This window comes from Pyrus communis, chromosome 2 (assembly GCF_041283825.1).
Source record: "Pyrus communis isolate YQ-2024b chromosome 2, ASM4128382v1, whole genome shotgun sequence".
Taxonomy (NCBI): domain Eukaryota; kingdom Viridiplantae; phylum Streptophyta; class Magnoliopsida; order Rosales; family Rosaceae; genus Pyrus; species Pyrus communis.
The window spans coordinates 8,413,756-8,423,250 of record NC_142566.1 but is presented as its reverse complement, the minus strand read 5'-3'; the positions used below and the strand labels follow the sequence as shown (position 1 = coordinate 8,423,250).

Here is a 9,495-nt window from a genome sequence, read left to right as displayed (position 1 = left end):
CCGAAGTTAAGCGAGAAGGAGGCTTGAGCAATCCCATGATGGGTGGCCCACTGGGAAGTTGCTCTTGAGTTCCCAAAAACAAAACCGTGAGGGAATGGTAAGCCCAAAGCGGACAATATCGTGCTACGGTGGTGGAGCGGGCTCGGGAAATGGTCCCGCCCGGGCGGGGATGTGACAAAAAGATACATAAAAGAAGTAATGTTCGTACTTGGTTTGAAAGAAAATTTTTTGAGTGTAGGACAAATGATAGAGCATGGATGTTATCTTGTATTTGGAGGAAATGAAGTTAGTATTTATGATGATCGCTCTTGTTCCAACTTGATAGTCAAGATCCCTATGAAAAGAAACACAAGCTTCCCTCTGAAATTACAACTAGGAATTCAAATAGCTATAAGAGCTAGCGTTAGACAAGTTGCTAAGATTTAGCATAAAAGATTGGGGCACTTGAACATGAGTGTTTTAATGCAGATTCTGGAACGATAAATGGTGATTGGATTGCTTGAGTTGAAAGTGTGTACCATTGTATGTGAGGGATGTGCACTTGGCAAGCACTGTAAGGATTCATTTCCAAAAGAAGCAACTTGGATGGTTGTTTTACCACTTGAGCTGGTTCACACTTACATTTGTGGTCCTATGTAAACATCCACAAAAATTGGCAACAAGTATTTTCTTACTTTTATAGATGATTGTACCAGGATGGGATGAGTACTTCCTAAGAAATAATTCAAAAGCACTTAATGTGTTTAAGAAGTTCAAGGAAACTTTTGAGCTACAAAATGAGTATAAATTGCAAAAATTAAGAAGTGACAGAGGGGAAGAGTATACTTCTCTTGAGTTCAGTCAATTATGTGAAGATCTTGGTTTTGAAAGGCAACTTACAATGGCCTATTCTCCTCAATAGAATGGAGTTGTTGAGAGGAAAAACATAACCATTGTAGAAATGGGCAAATGAATGATTTTGGAAAAGGGTATTCCACTAGAATTCTAGGCAGAGGCATGTGGTTACACTGCTAAATATATCCTCAATAGGTGTCCTACTAAGGCTTTGAATAAGAAAACTCATTTTGAAGCCTATAGTGGGAGAAAACCTGGATTTAAACACTTAAAGGTGTTTGGATCCTTATGTTATGCTCAAGTTCCAATATAGATGAGGAAATGCTTGATGCAACCAGCTCCAAGTTTGTATTTCTTGGCTATGGAACGTATGAAAAAGGCTATAGACTGTGCAATCTAGAAACAAAAAATAAAAAATAAAAAAATAGTCATCTCTAGAGATGTAATCTTCAATGAGAATGCTAGGTAGGATTAGAAATCTGGTACTGAGAAGATCATGACTATTCAATTACAGATGGCACACATGGAGATGAAGGGAGTGCAGTTGAGATTGAAGAGGAAAATGAAGAAATGGTGAATACATAATTGTTGCATGATCATCATGATTAAACAATTACTTCTTTACCAAGTCAAGATGCACAGATGGCATCCACAGTTCCACATGAGTTTGATCATACTCGACTCAGCTTTAAAAGTTTGAATGAGATATATGAAAGATGTAATTTGAAAGATGTAATTTCTGTGTGGTTGAACTTGAATGTTTTGAATAGGCATCAAGAGATGAAGCTTGGAGAAACGTTATGTTCACATAAATTGAGAAAATAGAGAAGTGACACCTGTGAGTTGGTAAATGGACTATTTGATAAACCTTTCATTGGTGCCAAATAGGTCTATAAGACAAAACTAAATCTTGATGGCTTTGTGTACACGAACAAAGCAAGATTAGTGGCAAAAAGCTATTCTCAAAAGCCTGGTGTTGATTTTAATGAGACGTAAGCTTGGATACCATTAGAACTTTGATTGCTTTGGGAGCTCAAAAGGAATGGAAATTGTTCCAATTGGATGTCAAGTCAACATTTTTGAATGGTACATTACACAGAGAAGTGCATGTTGATCAACCACTAGATTCGAAGTGAAAGAACAAGAAGATAAAGTCTACAGGTTGAAGAAGGCCTTATATGGTTTGAAACAAGTCCCAAAACTTGGTATGATGAGATAGATACCTATTTTAACAAGTTTGGGCTTGAGAAAAGTCCAAGTGAAGTCATATTATACATCAAGTTCAGTGATGCAGGTATTCTTGTTGTATCTCTGTATGTATATGATATTATCTAAAAAGGGAGCTCAGATACAATGATTCAAGAGTTCAAAATGGAAATGATGAAATAATATAAGATGTCAGACTTAGGACCGTTACATCACTTTCTTGGTTTAGGTATAATTCAAACTGAGAAGAGCATATTCATCTGCCAAAAGAAGCATGCGAAGTCATTGCTTGAGAAGTTTGGTCTAAAGGATTGCAAGGTTGTTAGAGCACCATTAACAATTAATGAGAAGTTGTCTAAGTTTGATGGCAGTGAGAATGTATATGAAAGTTTATGTAGGAAGATTATGGGTAGTTTTTTGTACCCAACTGCTATTAGACCAGATTTGATGTATGAGCTTGCTTACTTGCAAGATTTATGCATGACCTTACCAAAAAAACACATGGGTTCTAAGATATGTGCAAGGGACACTGGATTTTGGAATTGAGTATGTGAAGGGTAAAGTTGTGTTGATAGGATATTGTGTGAGTTTTAATAGAAACCATTTTTGAGAACAGATCTGAAAGATGAACGATTGGATCATTAAAATACATTGTAGAGTAAGCCCTAAGAAAGTCTGTCAAAATGCATAAAAAAAATTGTCCACCAATCCTGACCCATAATTGACATTTTACATTGCGTTTGACAAATGAGTATTTTCTTAGCAATAGTATAGATGATAAGAAAAAGTTGGTAGGTCATTACAAAAATGTTGTATTAAGAAATATATAATTGCTTTTTTTTTTTTAAAAGATGAGAATAACTTAACCTCACAATAGTCTAGCAATAATGTGATTCAAATTCTCCATTAACAAGAATCGAATCTAAGATCTCTCACTTATAAATGAAAATAAATACCATTGAACATTTGTAGACAAGGACGGGATATAATTTTGGCGAATATTGTATCAAAAAAGAAAAAATGAAAATTGGAGAAGTCGATGAAAGCAGAATAAAAGATTCTCATTGATTGTTTTTGCTTTAGTGATAATTATCCACTCTGCAAGCAAATTTCACCAGGCCAAACTTCCTTGATTTGTTTTTTTTTTTTTTTTTTTTTTTCCGATCTTCAAGTATCTGGCAACACACAACCATTACAAACAAGAGTACTGTAAATTGTCTATAGTTTCGATATCTGGTACATCACTATTGCAGAGAGCATAGGCAATCCAACTGCATGACTCGCATTTACAAATATGCTAATGAAGAATCGAGGGTCAGCAGTTAACATGAACTGATTCTGTAGTGGTGATTGGAGCAATTGATGAACGAGATCGGTGTTTCCTGCCTCATATTCACTGTAAACTGAGGACAAAGCATCAGCCTTAGATTAGAAATGGGCTAAAAGAGGGGAATACAAAACCAATAACTCAGTAATCAAAACTATATATCCTCTGTAATGCACAGCGTCATTTCTGACAATTCTACGGCAAACTTGATCAAGCAAATCAAATTGTCATGAACACTTGCAAATCAAAGGTGCAAGTTCCACAGCGAACATCCCAAGATTTAATAGAGCTTACAGGGAAGGCTCTGCATGCATTGAATTAACGCCCTTTATTCACGATAGTATCTCCCTTCCAGTCAACGCCCAGATGTAAAATAAAAACTAAAAACCTTATTAACACATGTATTCACCCAAAGATGACATTTCAACCATAGTGCTAAGACCCAACACCTAGAACGGAGCTCACAGATTGACAAAGATAAATGGGTCAATCGTGCACTACCTCGTGTAGCAAATGAAGTTTCACCTGATGAATTCCAACCTACAACATGTATAGTGTGCAATACCTAGGATACTACCCGCCTTTTGTTGCATTCGTTCTGTTGTTTTTGCAGATATTGCAGTTATTCTGCTTTAGGTGGGAACCCATTTTTCATTCTTATTCTACCCTCATAACAGCTTAATTAGCATCAAATTCGTTTGACTTAACACGGCAATAAACAAAGTGTCATGTGCAAAATTTTACGGGAAAAATGGATAATAATAAAATATCAAAGACCAAAGTGAACTATCAAGAGACAAAATGAAAGTTCACTTGAGTTATACCAGTACAAACTGTTCTCTGCCTAAAAAGAAGCATCCATACCCGGCAGAAAAAAAAAGCTGATACTCACATACACCTAAATTAGAATAAATTCTACCATATAATGGGTATAAAGTCCCTTTCACAGTAACTGGCCAAGCGATCAGTATGCAAGAGAATTTATTGTGATCCTATGCAAGATATCTTAAACTACACCCCCAACTTAATGTTAAAGGCATCACTCATACATTAACAAAGTTTCTGCCAATTTACCAGACAAAAACATCTTGGGGAAGTGCCACACTAGTCCCAGCGCATAGTAGCTTTCACTTCTAGGTATGTAAATTATTAAAGATATGTGCTGAGAAACATCTAAGTGACTTTTCAAAAAGCAACTTGTGCATAACAAATAACTGATTGCTAGTACACAACCAAGGATATGGTGGGGAAAAAGCATTATAGTAGGAAACTTACATGGGCTGTTGAGCGCCAGGTTGTTGTACCAGCTGAGAATATATGTACTCATCAACCCTCTGCTTTGCGAGTGCCACCTGGTACACAACCAGAGATTTAAAAGATGAGAAGTTCATTTGTTGAAAAAAACAAAAAAAAAAAAGTTGCAGCATACTTATTTCTCGAACAAGCAACCAGCACTGTTCCAAATTACAAATTTTATGCACATTTCATAAAGGGAATTGTAAAGTAGCACTCCAAACAAGTCATCCTGCCTGCGCTCCCTTTTTCCTTCTGTTATATAGGATTTAAAACAATTTATTTACATTGATTTTCATTTGAAACATGGAAGGTAAAACGACAACATTACAATATCTTTATATAGTTTCCAGGTATCAAAAATTTTATGCAAATTCCAGAATAGATGTTTTTCCTAGTTGGATTGCATTTCAACAGTTTGAACTTTTTGTTTACATAAGGATAACGCATTTCATTTAACAACTCCAACAACAACAACAAAGCCTTTTCCCACTAAGTGGGGTCGGCTATATGAATCCTAGAACGCCATTGTGCTCGGTTCTGTGTCATGTCTTCTGTTAGATCCAAGTACTCTAAGTCTTTTCTTAGAGTCTCTTCCAAAGTCTTCCTAGGTCTTCCTCTACCCCTTCGGTCTTGAACCGCTCTGTCCCATAATCGCATCTTCTAAACGGAGCGTTAGTAGGCCTTCATTTAACAACTCCAAAGGGCCCAAATACAAATAGCAAAGAGGAAAGTTACATCACCCCAAAACCTAGTCTCTGAAGCCCAAAATACATGAAAACCTTAAAATCAAACCCTACACCCACACAACCACTACCGCCCCTGAAAAATTACTGCCAACGTAGAAACAACTCAAAAGACAAGGAAAAGAGTGGTCATGCGAAAATGGGGGCATTTTCACGCAAATAATCAGTCAACTAAGTGGATGCAATATGTTCCTGGGATCCAAATTCCGTCAAGCCATGAATTTGCAGCGCACCAAGGTAAGGCCAAGAGAGCTGAGGAGGAGAGGGCACTTGGTGGAGAGATCTGCAGCAAGGGGATGCTTTGGCATACGGGAGAGTGATTAGGGGCAAGCCACGAGTGCAATTCCAGATCTAGTGGTAGGATAGTAAGTATTGGTAAGCGCAAGCCCCAACGAGTGAGGGATGGCCTAGAGGAGCAAAGGGCAGCAAAGCCCCGGTTGAAGGAGTGGAGGATTTTGATGGAGGAAGGAGAGGAGTGGGGGAGACAAAAGTTGCACACGCCGACACACCTCGGACACGGTCAACGGTTTGGACATGGTTAAGACATGGTAGGGGCTTTTTTACAAATGTCAAAGACATTTTGGGGCAGTTTTGTAAATATTGAGACTTCTAAAATCTAAAAGTTTTCCGACCCTGTCAGTCCTCTCCCTCCAATTAGAGGTCATGACTTTACTATTGACGACAATGAAGTCCAAGAGGAAATAGAAAGAGAGACTTGAAGATAATTGAGACGGGAATCTTGTTTTGTTTGAATTATTATATTTGTGTTCTAAGTATTATGTTTGTATTTTAATTGTTATGTATCGTGGAACACAAGTACTCTGCTATATTATAAACTCAAACTGCTGTTTTTAATATATGTAAAGTTTATTATAAATTTTATTATATTCTAATCGACGTGTCGTGTCCTAGCCGTATCAGTGTCCTCGTTTTTTTAGAGTTTCTATGTTGCCTTGTTGCGTGTCGCCGTATCCGTGTCTGTGCAACATAGCAAGTGGTGGGGGAGAGTCTATAGAGAAGGCAGAGTCTCTCCCTAAACTCTCTATGGAGGAAGTCGCTAGATAGTGACTTTGTGTCAATAACAATTTATTAACTTACGGATTTCCTTTCAAATATAAAAGGAAAAAGATAACTTATAGATTTTCAATAGTTTCCAGGTAAACCCTTTACACATCTACCAGTCAACCCAACACCACCAACTGCAGTGAAAGCACTCTTGCAACAATCTATAAAATAATTGGAGGTGGAACTATTCACTGAAACGTCTATATTTCTAATTTTCTAGAGAACATTTCTATAAAATGTATTCTTCAAAAATTTATGTTTTCTTCATTCCAGAGTTTTTATCACACAAATGAAAAACTAAAAAAAATATACCACTTCATCGCCAATTATGTGCTTAAGTGGGTTTAACAGAACCTTTTTCCCCAACGCCTAACGCCTAGATGGTGTCTACAACAAATTAGCAAGAAAGTTAAAATTACAAAAGTAAAAGATGGATATACCTGTTGAGCACTACCACAAAACTGAACCTGCCTATGCTTTTGCTCACCTTTTCCACCATAAACCTACAAATAAAAAGCAATTTCACAGGTGAAGATGGGATTGAGAACTAGAAATGAGAATAATTCATACAGTAGTGGCAAGACGCAAATGGGTAACTTTTTAAGCCAGCAGATTAGATTAAATATGCTTAACAAATAAAACACAACCAACCTTGATCGTTGCTCCAGACTCATTTCTGATCCTTGAAATGTTGGAGCCGTTTCTACCAATCAACCCACCAACTAGTGTTTCCGATATCACCATCTCGAAGGTTATATATTCAGCTGCAAGATTGGTTGTCCTAAGGATGATGTGATTATGAGAAAAAAAAAAATTAAAACTTGATAGAACGGCATAATGTGGCATTTGTAATGTTTGGTTACTTTTATATAGAAAGTTTGGAATAACCTGAAGCTGGGTCCATGTATGGTTGAACTTGAGGTGGTCGTCTTGTTGTGTAGTTATAGGCTGGGCTAATAGAAATCACTTGTCGGGGCGGGTTTTCTCTAGAAAAACATTGGATTAATATACGGTTATGCAAACTCAGTTCAGAATAGAAGTATGACTAAGAACAGTTAAGAAGATCATGAAAACAGAAAACTCAATGCAAAACCTTAGTTGATCACTAATCTCCTGCAGAGCCTTCAGAACAGCAGGGAAATCACCTGATACCTAAATTTACAATAATGCCGATTATCAGTTTACCTAGAGCAAAAACCAAGAACATGTTCCGTAATGTTTTACATTCTTCCTATCAAGATCAACCAACAGTCTGATATAAGAATGAGTAACTAAAGCCTTCACCCTTTTAAATTCAAAATGTGGAGACTCACCTGTACAACTCGATCAGATTCATGTGCAGACGCACACAAAGGCAACTGATTTGGAGCAAGGATTGTGATTGTGGCACCAGAAGAATTTCTCAATTTCTCAATATTCTGGCCAGACATCCCAATCAAAGAACCTGCTTGTGACCCAGCAATCAAAAGTCTTATTGTATTAGCAGCCACATGTCCTGCACCAACTTTTGCTGCCTCAGTACCACTATCATCTTCCTGTTAATAATATACATTACAAAATCATTCATTTCGTATTCATAGACCCAAAAACACATAATAACCCTTTCAATAAGATGAGACACAAAAGGACTCTGAATATACAATATAAACGCACTGCCTTCTAGCACTTGGTAGTTGTGTGATTAGTTCATTACATATGAAAACAGCTGCCTAGAAAACTAAGATGCTTCGAAACATTGAAATAGCGAGGCCATTTTTATAGAATTCAAAGTTCAAAGAACCGTTAAGGTGAAAAAACTTCTTTCCTATGTTAACAGGCTGTTCATTTGAGTTCGTCTAGGTAGAAAAATACTCTTTTTAGCGCAAAATGTCGTTCTTAACCATTTCTTATTACTCCGAATTAACACTTACTGCACTATCATATTAAAGTAAATACTTCAGTGCCCCTAATTTGACATAATTATTCATTTTTCGTTACAAATTCACTAACACGAAAAAGCATTCGAACCCAACGACTTGACAATTCAAACTTCACCATGTCAACCCAGAAAACACAAAGTAACATCCATTGATCACCTTCAGAATCAACCCAGCTATCTGCTGCAGCGCTTTCTCAGCATCACTACTCGAATCATCACTATCCTTTGAGCTTATTATAATCACACGTTCCTCGTGTCTCTGCAAAAAAAAGCAACAAAATCGATCAAAAAAACCCAACCGACGAAACCCTAACGAAACAAAACCGAGAGAGTGCTACACACAGCAATGGCGTCGGCGATTTTGATATTGGCCTTGGTCTCTTCGCGAATCTTCTGGATTCGGCACCCCTCCTTCCCTATTACTTTTCCGATCTGCCGAGAGGGGACGACGATTCTGAAGAGGACGTCCTGGGCCTTGGCCCGGCGCTTCGGGCCGGGTTCCTGGAGCTCCTGTCCGGATAACACCACAGCAAACTCGTCCTCTCGGAGGCGCTTCAGGGAGGTCCGATGGGCGGGTTCGGATCCGGGTATGGGTACTTGGGGGTCGGGTGGCATTTGGGGGTGTACGGGCATCTGGCCTGGTTGCGCCATTTCGTTTCTGATTCGGTTTCTGTTTGGATTTGGTTTTTGTTCGGCGGAAATAAAACTTGTCGTGAAAGGGAAGGGTTTTTCTTGTCTGTAGCGAATTGGAATGACAATTCATACCCTTAAACCAAATAATGTCCTGTGAATAGAACGGATTTGGGAATGAAAATCTGTGAATAGAACGGATTTGGGAATGAAAATTCGATTATATTTCAGATTTGGTTGTAGGTGTGTTCGATCTGTATTTGTTCTCGAATTTGATCCAAATAATACATATTATATATATATATATATATAGTATAAATTATAAATTATATATAATAAAGGATGAAGTGCCGATTTAGTTAGCTATCAAGTGAGTGAAAATTAAGTTCCTGAATTATTTTTCCGGTTAAATAAGTCGCTAAATTCATTAAAAGTTACTGATTTTATCTCTACTATTATATTCAAAACTATTTTAT

At 37.4% G+C, this 9,495-nt stretch overlaps 1 protein-coding gene across 3 annotated transcripts in view; it reads right to left on the bottom strand.

Annotated features, from left to right (window-relative positions):
• LOC148698509 (flowering locus K homology domain-like) overlaps positions 1 to 9,180 on the bottom strand; it is a 58,955-nt gene extending 49,775 nt beyond the window's left edge. Inside the window, exons 1-9 of one of the 3 annotated variants that reach the window (XM_088683921.1) lie at positions 8,732 to 9,180; positions 8,547 to 8,648; positions 7,785 to 8,006; positions 7,565 to 7,623; positions 7,360 to 7,457; positions 7,123 to 7,235; positions 6,912 to 6,974; positions 4,643 to 4,719; positions 3,081 to 3,443 (exon numbers count right to left, since the gene is read on the bottom strand). In XM_088683921.1, the coding sequence (XP_088540047.1) occupies positions 3,434 to 3,443; positions 4,643 to 4,719; positions 6,912 to 6,974; positions 7,123 to 7,235; positions 7,360 to 7,457; positions 7,565 to 7,623; positions 7,785 to 8,006; positions 8,547 to 8,648; positions 8,732 to 9,040 (1,053 nt within the window). In that variant the 5' untranslated portion in view covers positions 9,041 to 9,180 and the 3' untranslated portion in view covers positions 3,081 to 3,433. Of the gene's footprint in view, positions 1 to 3,080; positions 3,444 to 4,642; positions 4,720 to 6,911; positions 6,975 to 7,122; positions 7,236 to 7,359; positions 7,458 to 7,564; positions 7,624 to 7,784; positions 8,007 to 8,546; positions 8,649 to 8,731 lie in introns of those variants that run through there. The other 2 variants (XM_088683925.1, XM_088683923.1) reach the window with 2 other exon arrangements.
• Between the last annotated feature and the right edge of the window lie 315 nt (positions 9,181 to 9,495).